This window comes from Carlito syrichta, unplaced genomic scaffold (genome assembly GCF_000164805.1).
Source record: "Carlito syrichta isolate Samal-C Ts95f unplaced genomic scaffold, Tarsius_syrichta-2.0.1 Scaffold309689, whole genome shotgun sequence".
Classification (NCBI taxonomy): domain Eukaryota; kingdom Metazoa; phylum Chordata; class Mammalia; order Primates; family Tarsiidae; genus Carlito; species Carlito syrichta.
Window position 1 is genome coordinate 606,738 of NW_007253785.1, and position 18,472 is coordinate 625,209.

Genomic DNA, 18,472 nt, shown 5'->3' on the forward strand with positions numbered 1-18,472 from the left:
AGTTAGGAAACTATATCAAATTTAAAAATCAACATGTGAGTTATTTTATCCATGAATTTCTATGTAAAATAATAAAGAGGGGCTATGTAATATTTTTATGAAAATGGAATGTTGTCTGATAGGGTTACAACATTGCATTTAGATAACCTCTAAGGTTCTTCCATCTCTAAAATCCTAAGATTGCTTGATTTTTCTAACCTTAATAAGAATAGTGAACACCCCTGTTTTCCAGAATACACACCTTATACTAAGTAGAAGTTACTCTTTAAAGTATAAACATTATATTTTCTACTCATAAAAGAGAATTCGCTGTTTTCTGTTATTATTTCATTAACTTGAGGAACTTTTGTTGAATTAAGTAATGCAAACACTAGTTCTTGCAGCTTGATTATTTCACACCCATAGCTCTTACCTAACTTGACAAGGCGGAGCATGGAGGTATTACTTCCTCTTTCAGTGCAAGCAGTTACTGAGAGGTTGTAGATGTCTCCTGGAGGCAAGCTGAGAATTGCAGTCATGACATTGCGTGTTACCTGCAAGATCATCAAAATTGGGGATTTAAACTTCTAGTGAATGAGCCAGCATACCACCCTATACAGCTACAATGATATCGCAGACATCTCCTCTCAGTTCTATGCTGTAATCTATATTTTATTATATTATGGATATATTATATCCTCTAAAAATTACATAAATTCCTTAACAGGCCAAATGTAAGGTAGCATTAAAAATGCAAAGTATATATCTGAAATATTTTGCAATTAATTCCTTCACTTTAAATAGGCATTCATTATTCTGATATTTTTTCAGGAATTTGTAGCAGATTTTAGAAAAAACAATTGCTGGGTTGTGACAACGACTGTATGCATATTTTGTATGTGTGCTTAGAAGATATGTATATTTTGAGATACTTTAAAGAAACCTAGACATGTCTATAGACATGTGGCTTGCTATCTAAAGACTATATTTCTCTTCCTCCCCTACAGTTAATAGGGGCATGTGGCCCAATTCAGACCAAAGGATTGTAGTTTATAGTTCAATTTGTATCCTGTAAGTGCTGGGCCCCCACGTCCTCTCTTTTCCTCTTCCTGCAGGCTGGAACATGACTGTAATGATGATTCCTCTGTAAAGATGAGGTCTACATAGAGCAACAAAATAGAAATAATCTGGCTCCCTGGATGATCCCTTATAGCAGAAGTGCCCTCTTAGTCCTGTGCTGTCATGAGAAGAAACATGAACTTCTATTTTGCTTGCATCATTCTCTTTTTGTTTGTTTATTACAGTAGTTTAGTCTATATCCTAATCAATACAAAGTCACAGACCTTAATAAATCAGGAGAAGAGAAATCAGTATTCCCACCATAACCAAATCTTTAGGTGTTGGTGATATATAGAAAAAAATTTGAAATTTGTTAATTGTAGTTTTCTTGAAAATGTTTGACATCCTGAAGAAAAACCTCAAGTCATAGCTTTAAAGTAAAATCTATCATTACAATAATGTTAGTTCACTGTTAAAGATTGAAAGGTAAGCTCTATGAAAAGAATGATTTAATTTTTGTTCATTGTTTTGTCTCCACAGCTTAAAACAGTGCCAACCGGCATACAAACATTTGTTTAATGTATCGATACATGTTTGCTTGGTGGTTCAGGCAACTAGATGTGCAGATGTCCAATATTGGGATTCAAAGAAACATACACTCTTTTTAATTTTCTTCTTTCCTTCTGCAACAACCATCCAGTGTAGCATTCTAGAATGGGACAGGTTCGTTGTGTTATCCCCATATGTCCAGCTGATATACAACAGACTGTTGAAGTATTCCACAGAAGTGATTTCTGGAGCCACTGGGGCTACAAGGGAAGAAAGAGGTACATTTTAGTACAGCAGACTAATAAGTGAAGTACTAATCAATAGAGCATGAAATCCCATATAGAATTAACTTAGAAATTCACATTCACACCACATGATAGTCCCGGGGACTCCTGGACTCTCAGCAGGAGTAAAGTTTGGTGATACAGGGTGGGTGCTTGTTTCATGGGACTTCACCTTATATATCTAAAACATAGGCCAGCTGGACATATTTGTGCCAGAGAATATCAAGGTCTTTTATACAAATTTCACAGCTATAAGATTCCTAAAATGTTTGGGTATATTTGTTACATCAATCAGTTAATATTAATAGGCATTGGGGAAGTTATTACCTAAGTAGTATTGGAAAAGTTGGGGACCTGTAAAAGTAAGTTTCTTTCATTTCCTTGCAGTGAAGATGTCTATGGGAATAAAGAATGATAGGATGAAAGGGTGGAAAAACAGAAGATTATGGCACTCTAAATAGATTACAAATTTTATTTCCACAGAATAACAAGGCAATGTTATTGACAGTATCTAGCCCAGTGCTCTGCAGAAAGCAGGCTTTTAATAAATAGCGCTAAAGCAAATAGAGAAAAAAGGGATTATTTTTTTACAAATCATGCTATAAAGCTAAATTCTCATACTAAGCTTGTTGCTTTATCTTATAATCTTATACATTTAAATTTCAATTGTTGCTGAGGAGGAGAATTCACAACAAGCTGTATATATTGACTCTTTTTATTTGTTTCTTTTATTTAGTTCTATTGAATTTCTTTTTAAAATTTTTTTAATTTTAGAGTTGTGGGGTATTTGTGAGGATTTGCAACATAAGTAAATTGCTTTCAGTGAGTCCTTTCTCCCCCTAGTAGTGGAAATAGTATCTAGTGGGTGGTTGTGTGCCCTTATCCCTCAATCTCTGCCTCCCCCTACTAGTAGTGGTCAGTGTCATGATCCTGGCTCACCTCAGCCTCAATTTACTGGGCTTAGATGATCCTTCCGCTGCAGCCTCCCCAATAACTGGGACAACAGGCGTGTGCTACCATGCTTGGCTAATTTTTTGATTTTTTTGTAAAGACAAGGTCTCGCTATGTTGCCCAGGCTGATCTTGAACTTATGGGCTCAAGCAGTCCTCCCACTTTAGCCTCCCAAAGTGCTGGGATTACAGGTGTGAGCTACCGAGGCCAGCCTTTCCAGGCTTTTTTTAAAAAAGTTACTGTTACTTCTAAAGATTTTAAGAACCAAATACACAGTTGAATTTAAATTCCATGCATATGTTGGTTTAAAGACAAATGAATGCTCCATTCTGAGATACAGCACAATATCAACTAAAATGTTTGGAAATTTTCTATAAATCATAAATAGTTATTTTCTTTAATATGATGCTAATACCCACAATGAACATTCACAAGGAGCTATGCTTTCAAAAACTATTATTCACTGAATAATTTGTAATATATAAAGTAAAAAGCACATTTCTGTTTCATGTGAAATAAGAGTAGATTTCTAGCATGTTTAATAGTAACATCTTGAAATATCAACAATACATCTAACAAGTAACACAAATCTACATCATATTTTAGAATATTCTGCTAAAGAAAAATAACCTTAGCTTCTTTATAGCCTCTTACTATATTCCAATGTACTTCATCATATATAAATACTTATATTTCTTCAAAGGACATTTTCTCACATTCTAATTTTAATGAGGACAGGAAGCATTTTGAAAATTGCAAACCAGAAGTTTGTATCTTTCTCCTCCATGGGTATTAGGTCTTCAGATTTTTATACTCCATGTCATTGCTTTAAAATTTAGCATATTGCTAAAAGGCCACAAGATGTCACTATGTGTTTATTAGTAATTATTTGGTACCCTAGCATAATATGAACTTGGCTAACAGACTAAGTTGCTTAATAAAGATAGCAGGCCTGAGTAGCTAATAAGTCACACTTAATTCAAATATTTTGTTCTTATTTGCTTTTATACCATACAGTTTGCAAACTAGATTAAAATTCAAAGCATGGGAAAGTAAAGCATGAGATCTTATTTATTTTAAATAAGATCCTTATTTGAAATGAGGGAAAGGAAAGGCAAAAAAACCTGAAAACAAAACAAAACAAAAAACAAACAAAAACCTTACTATAATTTCATCTGACTTTAAAAATAAATGCAAAATTATAATCATCCAATGTACATGTTTTCATAGTGACTTATATTATTTAATTCTTACACTATTCTGCTAGACTGTGAGGCATTTATTAGTATTATACCTATTTTTTAGATGTGAAAATTGAAACCGTCTGTGTCAATATGAGCAGATAAGACAGTAGACTGTCTGTGTCAGAATCAATTAGTTGTTTGTCCCAGGAAAAGAGAAGAAATTTCTAAAGATCCGTTTACCGGAGACAGTAGACTGCTCACTCGGGCAAACAGCTTGTTTAATAAGCACAGTTTATCCAGACTTGTTATGTCTATCTAAACTGTTATAAACTTTGTCCAATCTCAATCGGTTTCCCTTCTTGAAAGGCACACTTTAAGCCACTTGAGTCAGAAGACAAAATCCTATTAATATTGTATTTCTGATGTTCCCCTTAAGAGACATTGCACAGACTCTGTCAAGGAGCTGTTCTAATGTATTAAGTTTTGCTTTATTAACCAGTTGCTTTAATAACATTTTGGAGAGTTCTACTGGCAAAGGAATAGAATCATTAAGATAATTTTCTCAACGTTCTATGGGTAGGAATGAGCAGAACCAGACTCAGATGCTAAGTCTGAACTTTTTCCAGAAAGCTATGATGCTGAGAAGGAAAGAACATTCTCAGAAAACTAATATCAATAAGGCTAAACTGTAAGAATTATGATATAGTGAGGTTTAGTTATAATTAAATATGTGATTATCAGTATACTCAAAAGCCTAACACAATGCTTGTCAAACAATTGATATTTTTTTCTTTTGTGGTAGTCTTTCACTTTTCTACTCTAATATTACTATTAACATCTGTAATAAAGAGGGCTTTGAATGTTGGTTAGTAAAGAAAAGGGACATACTAAGTACATTAGTTGTGTAAGAATTCACATATGATTTATTTCCTTTTTTTTTTTTGGTTGGTAAGTTTCAACAGAGTAAAACTAGATATCCAATATGGAAAGTATTTTGTCAAAATTATTCTTCATCTAAGCAATATTTTTCTACTGTTTTCTCAGTACAGCTCTAACCACAGTCTTGCTGTCTAATAAAAAGTTCTTGAAAAATAATCTTAGTTAAAACAGCAAGGGCTATTGTTTCTTTGATAAATTTCTCTTTTCATTGCTTTCTCTGACAGTAAAGGATGCAACTACATAATTTAAGGTTCTTGGAGATCTAAGACTCATAACTGTTTAAGTACTTACATTTTGTGCCAAGTATTTTGCAAAGAAGCTTGTTTAATAGAGAGGTAGTAATAGATAATAATTGGCCATACTATTATCATGCTCATTTTACACATTACAAAAAACTGAGGCATAGAAAACTTAACTTACCCAAGGTTACATATGGTATGTAGCAGAGTCTATTCAAATCCAGGTCTGTCTCCAAAGCCTACTTTAACTCCTGCAATAGACCCTACTACAGTCAACTTGTGACTATAAAAATGGCTTAATTAATAAGCAAATGGATGCACTCTAACAAATATCATCATTAGATGGGTAAAATCAGTTGAGTGTATGGTGTGAAGCTCGGCCTGCTACATCTCTATTCTAATCAGTCCCAACTAGGGGGCACATAAATCAAGGTCAGTGACTGCGAAAAAAAATAAGTCTAGGGTGGTAACTCCGAATAAAAGCGGCATTTTAATTTTTAAAGATGATCAGTCAGAATCAAGCATGTTATCTTCCATGAACTTGATGCTCAATCGGTACTTGGCACATTCTGGATATGGGGCCCCTCAGTACCTACTCAAAATAATGCTCTCTCCTCATGCAACCGCTCCTCCCACACCACTCACCTGTTATGAAACTGATGGTGGAACTGTCACAGCAGCTTAGTTCTGGGTCTCCCCATGTCACCATGGTAACCCGGAAGTTGTAGTACCATGCTGGCAACAGATGAGCTATTCTCTGAATAAGAAAAACAAGCAAGGGGACAAAGAGAAAAAAAATATTTTGGGGGTACAGTTACCTTCATTAGGTCATAAAAAACTGATAAATAATTTTCATAATTTTCCTTTTTCGTGCCTTTTTGTATTTCCCAAATTTTTCGTAATAAAAAATCCTTTCTGAATGATGTGAGGCATAAGTAAAATGAAGTCAAAAATATAATGTTTTAAAAGATGATTCAATGGTATAGAATATTTTCAATTTTGGTTTCATTTTGCAATTTCTTAAGTTATATTACACAAGTAAAGTAGGACATATTTGTAAGTGACTAGACATACATATTCCTGTATTTCTAAGACAAGTGACCTCTCACGACTCTGTATTTTTCTAATGTAGATTATGAGTAGGAATCCTTTAGAACTGTCAGCTGGGTAGAGAGGAATTGTGTATTTCATGCATAACCTGTAAGTAACCTACACTTAAAAAAATTATTCCAATCAGAAAGAACAATCTTTACCTCTTGTCTTGAAAACCATCCTCTAGTGGTCTGACATAAGAGGATTTTAACTAATTTGTAGATGTTAAGAAGAGTCATCATTAGAGTTAGGTAGTGCCAATTAACTATTGAATGCCTAAATCTCTTGTGCTTTCCTCCTCAGGAGAAGAGAAATAATAAGCATTTGATCACTCTATTTCACTTTTAGCAAATTCATTAAAAAATGTTGATTAACAAACACATTCAATTAGGGGTGAAAACTAGCTTCCCACAATTGTCTCTTGCTCCCTCTCAAAGACAAAACAGAATCCCAAAACCTAAAAGTAAAAGCAACTAAAAAAACCCGTGAAAGTAGTGATACCTATGTGAATTTATAAAATAACCTAATTTACAGATGACATTGGACACATTTGGTACACAAAAGGACGTCTGTTATTATAGGAAAGTGTGACAACTGGTTAAGGGAAGATTACCACAGATGCAGTTAAGGAGACAGTTGCTGCTATTTCGTAGTAGGTTGTCCACTCTGATGTCATTGTTGCAGGGTTGAAATAAAACATTTCAACCACGTATTTTCTGAACACGCCTAAATAAGGTCTGTTCCAGCTCAGAACTACTGCTGTAGGGCCCAAAGGATACAGCATTAAATCCTTTATTCCAGTGGGAACTAAAAAGAAGAAGGGTGGGGGGTGAAAAAAAAAAGCCAAGAAGGAATGTTTAATATCTTAGCAAAGGCCTGAAACTTCTATTTAATGACCAGGTTTTGATACAAATTATTTCTTTTATTATTATCATTTTACAGATGAAGTGTCACTATGCTACCCTGGCTGGCTTCCAACTCCTGGGCTCAAGGATCCTCCTATCTCAGCCTGTGGCTCAGCCCCCACACCCAGCCTCCACACCCAGTTTTGCTCTTCTGATACAATCATTCAAACTCAAATAAATATGTTGCCTCCGACAGACATTTTTTTCCCCGAAGGAGTAAATGCTAAGGATGTCCTCCAAGTATATAATTCTAGTTACTTACTGCTTAGAAGGTAGAATATTGGGTGAACTAGTATAAACCTTCCATATACAATAATAATGATTTGAACTTGTACATTGTGTCCCTTCAACTAATACTCTGATAAAGATAAATAATTATTCTTGTGGCTAGCAACTTACCAATGGCGAATGTCACAGGATCTGAGGGTGGTCCAATCAAAGGTCCTTTCCTTAGGTACATCACAACCTGGTATTGGGCACCAGGAACTAGATTTTCAATAATTGGTTTGCTTGAGTTCACCTTAAAGCAAAATACCCAATAAGATTTGTTTAGAACTTATGTGACACAGAGGCTGAAATGGTATTCAGGGCTTTGAAATCCAGAGCATTTACTCATGCTAAGGAAGGTCAGACTTTAAAATTAGGATGATTTATAGTTTATGTGAACACTGAAGGGAACCCAGGACATTCAGATACTATGGTTATTCTAAGCCCTGTGAACTGCTTTATACCCATCAATGTCAATTTTTACTATGCACACTAGAGACTCATCAGCCTCCAACCATAATCAAATCAACAATACCATGAAGATAGTTTGACATCCTAAATTGTAGTATCAGCTTAATATATACAAAGATCAGTGCAGAAATGTCTTTAGCTTCTCATCTCTTAGAGTCATATAATATCTAATTAGAGAAATGGAAATGACCTCAGAGATTATCTATTCCACATCTCTCATTTGATAGGTCAAGAAAGAAAAGCCAGAGAATGGCCAAGTTCACATATTTAGATGCAATATTGGGACTAGAATCCTAACGGTGTGACTTTTTATCTATGGACAAGTCACTGGGCTGAGCATTGAGATACAGTGATAAGCACTTTGCAAGATGGTTGTAATTCCATAAAATAATGTTGTAGAGAATATTTTTTATTTAGATGAGCTCTTTACTGTTTTTTTAAATTAAAAAACTCTTTTGGTTATGTAACAAATACCACATAGAAAAAATGAATAAGAACATATAGATAAATATAATGCATTTATTTAAGTTGAATGTCGGCACACACAAGGATTGATGATTCAGGTTAAGAGGTGTGCTGCTTCGAACTTTGGTGTCTCTAATTTTTAAACAGCTTTGCTTAGTGGAAAGAACACAGGTCCTGTATTCAGACTGCATGAAATCAAATACTAACAACTCATTATATGCAGGGGGTTTATTACAATTTATTTAAAATTCTTACCTTGGCTTCTTTATTGCCGAAATATAGGTAATAAAATTATATACCTTATAGAGTTTGAGAATGCCTAAACTAGAGCATCAGTAAATATTAATTTATTATTAACTTATGGTCTCTAGCATACAAAAAACTGTAGAATTGCTGTAGAAAAGAATACAAATCAATGAGAACGATATTGTTGACAGCTTATCTATGCTGAAGTTATTTACAGTCTTATCAAGATTTTAGGAGTAAACATAGTACTCATGATATGATATGAATTTTAAATCTTTCCAATACCAGAAAATGATTACACACAGTAGAAATGGTATAATTTGAATTAATACAACTTGCTTAACACATAAGTGGAAGGACATTTATTTTCCATTGACTTGACCAAATGAAATATGATTAAATTGAATTAATAAGTTAGGATTTTCACCCTTCCTTTCCTATTTACGTTCTTTCATATCAGAGTTTCTTGCCCATGTTTTAGCTATTTATTTCTACTGGAAGCCATATAGACAAATTTAGTCAACTAGATATCTTCAGATAGAGAAGTTCCTAAAGAGACAAACTATGAATAAAAACCATGTTATTCACAACTAAGCAGTACTGTTTTGTTTCTTTTTTATTTTAATTTAATTGTACTATAGAGATGTGGGGTTCAGGTAAGGATTAACTACACAAGTAGGCTGCATGCAGGTGAAGTTTGGGCCTCCAAATGGTCCTCACTTTCCCTGGTTTGGGACCAGGTAACATTTGTGTTGTTTTTTTTCTTTAAAATATATTTTAAGTGGTAAAATTAATATATGCTCATTGTAAAAATTGTTCACTCCATAAAATAACAAATTAAATAATTCTGATGTCTTTCTGTTCTCCTCCATAAATTCTAACATTTTGGTAAGTATTCTTCTAGACTGTCTTCTGATATATATACATAAATAATTTGTGATTGAACCACATATATGTAATATTATTAACATTGTTCCAGACTTTTCTTTTAAACTTAGCGACACATAATAGACATCCTATCATACCTGTAAATGCTGATCTAACTCTTTCATCACCCATTTTGCCTATTTAGAATAACACAGAACACAAAGAATATAGATTGTTTCCGTGTGATATTAAATTTCCTTTAGTCTGATAATATTTTAGGCAATCATTGATTCTAACTAGTCAAATGACTACCTGGAATCATAGCCACTTAAATATGCCATTATCATAAGTTCATCCTAGAGAAATTACAGTGTTTAAATAAGAAGTTTCTATGTTCACATGTATCACATTATTTCTGTTTCCTAATTTTTTTTTTAATTTTTATTTTAAAAGCTTTAGAAGGTGCAAATGATCTTTGGTTACATGAATACATTGGATATTAGTGAAGAAACCTGGACTTTAAGCGTACTCACCACTCCCACCTGTACACATTGTACCCGATAAGTGATTTTTAAAATTCCCTCCCTTCTTACCACTACCCCTTTCTGAGTCTCCAGTGTCCATTATAGCATTCTATATGCTTTTGCAGTTCCTTAGTTTAGCTTTCACTTATAAGTGAGAATGTTCAGATGTCACACTATTTAAAAAACAAGAGCAATGGGATTATAAATTACTTGTCTTGGTAACAAGTTATAAACACCAACTTTCCACACACACAATTTCTGAATCTTAACTGAGCCATCAACTTCTATAAGTCTTTCCCTCTGTGCCTTTTTATTTATCCTGGATCTCCTTGGGGATGTTTTGAAGGTGGGCAGGGAAAATGCTCCTGCATTCTGCTTACTAAACAATATGTGTTTTATTTTCTACAAGATCATTCTACACTCCCTCCTTCAATTTCCACTCATCTTCTCATTCCATTATTTTTCCTATCTTAATCTCCATTCCTGAGGACTCAGGTGAGGCCAATGTCTCTCTAACTAGACACCAGTTCTATACCTCGTCAGCTAAAGAAATAAGAGGAAAGATGTACTAGAGAGCATGGCTGAAAGAAATACATGATAGACTCTTAAACAATGGGGTTGAATTAGATGATGATTGTGAAAGTTCCTTTGAGTTTTAGATGGCCTTATTTCCACCTCATATGATCCTCTTTCCATTGGCTCTTTTTTGTACATTTGTTACAGGGACTCAAGTTTCTCTATGGAGGAACTCTAGAACCACTCCATTTTCCTCTTTTGATTCAAAAAGCATCCAGCTGCCTGTTAATAATAAAAGCTAACACTTTACTTTGCACAATTACCATTCCTCTGCTTTAGACACTGCATTAAGCATCAAGTCCCTTTATCTTGTATTACAAACCTGTAAGATAGGATATACTTCTTCCCATATTACAGATGAAGCCCGGAGACCCTACAGAAATGAAGGAGGTTGCTCAGGGTCTCAAATTTGGTAACTGTTAAAATCAGGTCTGAAAGTCAAGTCTGTTTGACTCTAGAGTCTGCGCTCTGGACTCTATCAACATGGGTGGGGTGGGTGACCCGCCCCTACTGTGGCACATGCAATCCAGAAGAAACAGCATTGGCTGGAAAATCAGATTTTTTGGGTCCTGGTCTCAGCTCTGAGACTAACTGGTTGTGTGACTTTGGGCAAGCTTCTTAAATATGGCTTCTTAACTTTGCAATTTCTTCACTTGTGAAACTAAAAGATGAATTTGTCTTTCTGTCTGATTTTGTTATTTAATTATCATACATTCCTCTAAGTTGCCAAAAAGCATTCATGGGCCAACGCAGATCTTATATAAAAATAAATATACATGAATATATTACATGATACTTCTTAATTCTGAAATTTATAATTGTGTGTGAGTCTTTGAAGTGAATACTAAGAACACATTTACTTTGAAGAATTAACAGAGTTCTTTATGTAACACAGCTTAAGCAGTGACTTTATGTTTAATATGTTTATTAATAAATAGCGCTACAATGACTGTTAGAAGAAATATATCACAAAACTCTTCAGAATATTTGCATACAAACTCAATGACTAAGCCACATATAGATTGTATATGGGGGATTCATATAAAACAGGAATTATCCTTTGGAGGGTGGAATCCTTGTAGTATGCTCAGAATTTGTTCCACTGGATGGTCAACCAAAATCTTTATCTGGAAGTTTTAAGAAGGTTGCATCATGATTTGTGGACAAAATGTCTGGAGCTGTGGCAAACTGGTAACTGGTTCTTCTGCCATGACAATGTACCTTCCCCCATGACAATGTACCTTCCCCCATGACAATGTACCTTCCCACACATTGCTAAGTGTTCAGCAGTTTTTGACCAAAAATGGCAGGACCCCCGTGCCCACCTTCCCACCTTCCCTATTCATCTGATCTTGCCCTGACCAACTTTTTTGTTTGTTTGCTTCTCTGCATGAAGAAAGTCCTCAAAGAGAAATGTTTTGCCGATGTGGAAAAGGTGAAACAAAAAATGGCAGAGGCACTAAGAAGCACCAAAACTGACAAATTCAAATTCAATAACTGTTTTTGAGAGGAAGAGGTGTCTTGATAGGCGTATTACATTAAACAAAGAGTGCTTTGACGGTCACTGAAGTTTAAACATGGAAGAATAAATACACAATTTTTATAAATAAGTTCCAGCTATTTTGGGGTCCCCCTCATATAACACACACACATACACACACATATGGAGGACCCATTCAAATAAATGTGTGCAATACACCTGCATGGAAAACCAGACTCAAACTTTATAAAATCAAGGTTCAAATCTAATTTACCATTATCTCTAGCACTACACACAAGACGCACTTTGCACATACACTCACATAGAAATCAATAAGGTGGTAGGGCAGAGCAGGGATATGAGCAGAGAATCTCTTGGATCATGACGGTAACATATAAAGCAATGATCCTATGGTAGAGGCAAAGTAGAGAGAAAGAGTGAGACCATGAAATAGTGAAACATTATGAGTAGTTATTAATATGTATTGGACTTTAGAATCCCTCTTATTTTAGAGAGTTTCTTTGGCTGGCAGGCTTCTAAATTTTCTCCTAAGCCCATCTATGAACTTTCTTGTAAAAGACCCTGCTAAGTCAGCTTAGCCAGAAGCCCCTAGCCTTTACATTTGATCCTGTTCTTCATCCCCCACCATTCCCCAAGTGATGTCAGATCTACCTGTCCAGTCTTCTGTAAGAATCTTGTTAGGCTGGTTTAGCCAGAATCCCCCTTACCCTTGATGTTTTCTCTTAGTTCTCTGTCCATTGACCCCCACACTGCTTCTTGGTTATAACTTCCTCATGCTGTATTTGGAGTGGAGCTCAATCTCTGTCTGCCACTGCAAGATTCCATTGAAGTGGTCCCTATATCTATTACAATGGTCCTAAATAAAATCTTCCTGACTGTACTTTAACAAGTACCATGGAATGATTTTCTCTTTGTATGGTATAGTGGGACAACAGGGGTGTGTGTGTGTGTGTGTGTGTGTGTGTGTGTGTGTGTGTGGTGGGCAATGAATGATGGTGCCATAATATTAACACAATCTTCACAAAGTTCTTGTGGTAACTGAGATGATGGCTAGCATGGTGATTCTATTCTCACATTCCACTTTAAATATTGGTCTCTCTGTTCATACTCTTTAACAGGATATTTTATATTCTCTTTTCATATTTGCATTTCAAGAAGACATTGTCAAAGTACACTTGAATCAGCCTCTTCTGACTCATTTATAATTTGTAATATCTCTCTATACCTTTAGCTTTTGGCTTTTTATGTGAACAATATGTAATTTGTACACCATTTAGTGCAAAGAAGAAATGTACCTTGGAGCAGTTGAGTTCTAGGTTATGGTCTGTAGGGAAAATGCATTTTTCTATCAATGTAAAGAGTCAGTCATCTTGGGTATGCTCAGGAAAGGAAACTAATAAACTGAACAATGAACTGTGATTGCTAGTTAATTGGTTTAGCATATTTATTCCTTAATTTAATTCAAATCAAGGAATAGCCCATTTTTCAAGTAAGAGTTTATCTCAGTATTCTATGGCTTTCTAGTGCTCCAAAGAGCACGATTTCTGAATTCATCTTATCAAATTAAAATTTATCATTGTTTGATTTCACTAAATATTTAATTTTCCTGGGAGGAATGGAAGCATCCCAAATAGCTTTCACACAGCAAACATCTTTTCTGAGTATTACATTTTCAATGTACTCCACATGAGTTGATAATTTAATTTTTTTTACTTTTGCCTTTAGGAAAGAAAATGTGTTTGTAAGATACCAAGAACCTCCAAATTTGACCTTATAAAAAATAAAACCCGATTTTAGGAAAATAGGACTGAGCCCCAGATTCTCAGGGTATTTGAGAGCAATGTCTACTCTTGACTGGCATTGTACAATTTTATCTGGGACTGGTAACCAGGTGTGTGCATTTATTCTGTCAGCCACTCACAAGACTGCCGGTTTGCACACTGTCTCTGCCTGTCCCGCTCTTGCCTCTGTGCTCAGCTGACTCCTATTTGTCCTTCAAAGCTCTTCTCAGTTGTGATTGGTGAGTTAAAATTACTTTACATAATTTTAATTTTTGAATTGCTTTTTCTGTGAGCATGTGGATTTTTATAGTCAAAATGAAAATCAAAAGAATGGAAAAAAGTAAAACAAACAAACAATGAACCTTCAAGCCCTATGATCGGCTGTCTCCTCCCCAGAACGTTTTTCTGACCAGATCCTTTTTCCTCCCTCTCCATGTTACTCATGCTAGCTCCTTCTTTCTGTGAACTCATTTGGTCTCTTATCATTTCTTTTTAGCCTCGGCCTTATTCTATATGTTGCACTAATTTTATGTTCATTTACCCTTTGTAACCCACTAGACTATAAGCTCTATAAGAGCAGGACGTTTAAAAACTATCTAGATTTCATATATATATATCTCAGCAAATTCTCTTGAGTAAGGCATGAAAGTGAGAGAAACATGGCCCTCTTATGAAAGGAAAGAAAAATGACGGTGTAACCGAAGAGCTGTTCATTCCCACTCAGTTCCTGGCCCCTCTCCTGGCTCTTGGTAGTGCTGCTTGCAGCATGCCCACCCAGGGAGACCTCCCCAAGGCTTCTTGCAGTTACCTCCTCACATTACCCTGTGAAACTGTGCGTCTAGGACTGGGTGAGCCTGCCTATATTTCCTCTCCTTTACCTGAGTGCAGTACTGCTTTTCAAGCCTCTGGCTCTCCTTTTGTTTCTGGCAGGTCAGTGATACCACAGACACAATGGTGCCGTTGTAGTTCTCTTGGGAAGATGTCCAGGACATCAAGGCTGTAGTTGAGCTTAAAACATGGACGCTCACATGTTGGGGCTTCTCAGTCAATTCTTCAATCCACTCTCCTGAAGGACCTGAGCATTTCAAGTCAGAATACAAGGGAGGTTGCACACTGAGCTGGTTGAGATAAAAGATTCTAATTGTTAACATTATGTTGCTTTCCTTTTGCTCTCACAAAGAGATTCAAAGTAAGATTGACTGTCAGACTGGCAATTCCTTAGATCGTCTGCCTGGCTGCATTCCTCAGCTCCATGACCTCACCTTGATCTAAACAACAGCAGCCTTAGCAACAACAGCACACGCAGTTCTACTGAGAGACAGAAGCTCCACTTCAATCGTCATATATATCTGTAAGTATTCTGGTAAATTCTTCCCTAGAGAGAATTTGCTTCTCTTTTATCAAAGAACAGTTGTGGTAGTATGGCATTCATCAATGTGTGTAATTCCTTTGCTATTAGGATCTTTGATCTCTAGAAATCATTACTTTGAGATTCAAATTAGCCGCTACTCCCATCCTGTGAAAAAAAATTTAAATTTGGCAACAGCCAGAACAGAGACAGGCTGACTATAGTCAGGTGACTACATTAGGGAAGAAACAGGCATCAGGCTGGCTCAATTAAAGAAGCTGGCTAAAACTTGGGTGATAACTTGAGGGACACACCAGGTTCCTAAGCATAAACTTCCTTACCAAGTGGATGACCTGCTCATGGAATGTCCACTATTGGCTTTGTTCTTTTGGGTTTCCACAGAGGTTCTTAACACAGTGCCTGACACATCGTATGGTATCAAAAATGTTAAGGTGATCATTATCTACAGAAATTCCCTGCCAAAATGGAGATGTGCAACTTTCTTTATTTGCACAGGATGCATTTCTCAGCTCCTTAGGTGAATGCTGGATTCCTAGGATGAAGACCAGGAGAAAAAAAGGAGCAAACAGCTTCGTTGGGGAGGGCAGACTTAGGCTCACTGTAAATGGAGAAAGGGAAATAATAATAAAGAATGATAATAATGATAGCAAAGAGTATGGCACCCATTATATACTGGGCTCCGTTTTAAGTTTTTATGTGCTTATATAGTTCAATCCTTTAATTTTTTTAACTAGCCCATGAGCAAGTACTCTATTATTAAATCTCACTTTTCAGATGAGGAAACTGAGGCAGAGGTAAGTTAAGTAGAACTGGAACTCACACACAGGAAGTATGATTCCAAAAACCCGTGCTTTTAACCCTGCAGAAGACTCCCTGGAGCACTATGAAGCAGTGAAAAATTTGGAGTAGGAAAATTGGACCAAGATTCAGTATTGCTCATCGTTACTGCTGCAACCTTGGGCAAGTGATCTAACTTCTCTGACTCTCAGTCACTGCATCTGTCAAATGGACAAATCATGGAATGCTAGAATTGGAGAGAACTTCAAAGACCTAGTACCATATTTTGTTGATGAGGAATCTGAGACCCAGATAGATGAATGATCTGCCAATGTCACAGGGCTAGTAAGTGCTTGTGATTTAGCCCGACCTTCTGTCTCCTGAGTCAATGCTTTGTAATAACAACCCATTTTGGCATCTGAAGTTGTTGGGATGGAATGAGATGATATACATTGGAGAGCTATATATCCGTGAGGTGTAATTACTGTTATGAAGACTACTGGCATAGTAGGGACACACAGAGAGAAAGTGGGAGGACACAAAACAAATTCACTATTTAATGGTTTTATATGAGGACTGACATGATATTTAACTCCCCAAAAGAGGTTGTTGTAGGCTAAATGAAAATGGATTTGATTATCAAATATTTCTAGGTTCTAATCTTCATTCTGACACGAGAAAATCACTGAGCTTTTTGTGACTTGGATTTTTTACATGAAAAATAGAGATAATAAATATGTTTCCTTCATAAGACTGTTGAGGGACTAATGTAAATTTCTACCTTCATCCTCATCTCTGGAAAAGCCCTCAAACATATATAAATGCAAACCATAATGCAATAACGTAAACATAAATCTTAATGTAATAGTTTGACACTAGAATATTGGAAAAAGTTTGGTCAGAAAAATGGACTGCAAATATAATTTAGCTGGTATGTGACTACACTATGTTGAGCAGAATTAAGCCACCCTAATTTATTGCTCACTTATCCAGTCAGGTATAAGTATTTATATCCACAGTATCCATTTTTAAACCAAAGAAATATATACAGTATATCTGAATAGCTCATTTTCCCAGAGCAGAATATCCCAAGCACTTAAAAATATTATTCTTTTAGTGATAGAGGAAAAACAAAATTTCTAGTGATCTACATTTTTGTAGATGAATAAGATAAATCTTCAGATCCATCTCTTTGAAATAATCACATTTTTTTAGCAATTCTGACATATTCTGAACGGCACTAGTCAATTTAAATACTATAAGAATAAAGGAAAGTGCCTGGCTGATGAAAATGTTTTAATAAATAATTGTCAAATGTATAAAAGAATGAATTAATAAGCAAATAGTATAACTCCAGTCTGGGGATTTTATAATTTGGCATGAGAAGCAAGCTGTGTGAAAACAAAATAAATCTAGAAAACACCACACACTAATAAGCTCTGTGTTTTGTGTTGTGCAGTACAAAATACAATAGAAATTCAGAGAAGAGAAAAGCCAGGAAGGCCAAAATTGTCAAGGGAGTTCTCATGGAAGCTGTTAACCCTTGCAGTGGATCTGTACTGGTAGACAAGGGCATGTTTTGGTCAGTGAAGCAATTTTAACTTCATGGGAAGAACTGAATACTCAATTTCCTTCTCATTCTCAAATAATCTCATATACAAGATCTCCCACACTTGCGAGGCACTTAGTAATGCCCTTTCTGTGCGCCTGATGGCTCTTTTGGTGGGTTTTGTTTTTTTTTTAAAGTAAAAATGTTATCTGGGACATTTTCAACACTTTTAGTCTGCTTTATACCTGATCTCTCTCTGCCCCCATCCTTCCTTTCCTGCTCACCTTTTTGAGGAGTATTTAATGAAAGGTGGTATTTGCTTTTGGAAAAGACAATATGTTTGGTTATCTTTTTCTGAGAACAACTTTTATTCACTGCTTTGTGGTTTTTCTCCTTCTGCTACTCATAGGCACATGTAACTCCTCATAAGCTGAGTAACTGATTTTTAGCCTCTAAACTTCCAGTAAATATAGTTTAGCTATACACATTACAGAGACATACACTATTTGTGCAGCCTTCAGAGGCTAGCTTTCACTGTGCTTTTACCATTATGGAATCAGTAGAAGCTACCCTAGGACTTAACGCTGGGGTTTTTGGATGCCCTAGCTTTGGCTTCTCTTGCCATCTTTCGAGATTACCTGGGTATAACTATGCTTGAATCTTTTGTCTTTATTTTGAGCACCACAAGCTGAATACTTTAATGAGATTTTTCACTCAGGCCTATAACATTGTTTCATTATGGCCTCAAACAAACGTCATATTTCCCAACTGTATATCGATGTCCTTGGAGAGTTTGTTATGGGCAGTGTGGAAGGTCAGTTTAATAAATGTCCAATTATCACTATAATAAAGAAAATCTCAAGTTAAATCCCTAGGTAGGTTTGCTGCTATTAAACAT

At 35.6% G+C, this 18,472-nt stretch overlaps 1 protein-coding gene across 2 annotated transcripts in view; it reads right to left on the reverse strand.

Moving 5' to 3' along the window:
* Positions 1 to 18,472, reverse strand: part of PTPRO (protein tyrosine phosphatase, receptor type O) — a 268,013-nt gene that overhangs the window by 68,986 nt on the left and 180,555 nt on the right. For both annotated transcript variants that reach the window (XM_008067533.2, XM_021717326.1), the window contains exons 7-12: positions 14,758 to 14,954; positions 7,581 to 7,701; positions 6,890 to 7,083; positions 5,830 to 5,941; positions 1,696 to 1,847; positions 413 to 533 (exon numbers count right to left, since the gene is read on the reverse strand). In XM_008067533.2, coding sequence (XP_008065724.1) covers positions 413 to 533; positions 1,696 to 1,847; positions 5,830 to 5,941; positions 6,890 to 7,083; positions 7,581 to 7,701; positions 14,758 to 14,954 — 897 coding nt within the window. The remainder of the gene's footprint in view (positions 1 to 412; positions 534 to 1,695; positions 1,848 to 5,829; positions 5,942 to 6,889; positions 7,084 to 7,580; positions 7,702 to 14,757; positions 14,955 to 18,472) is intronic.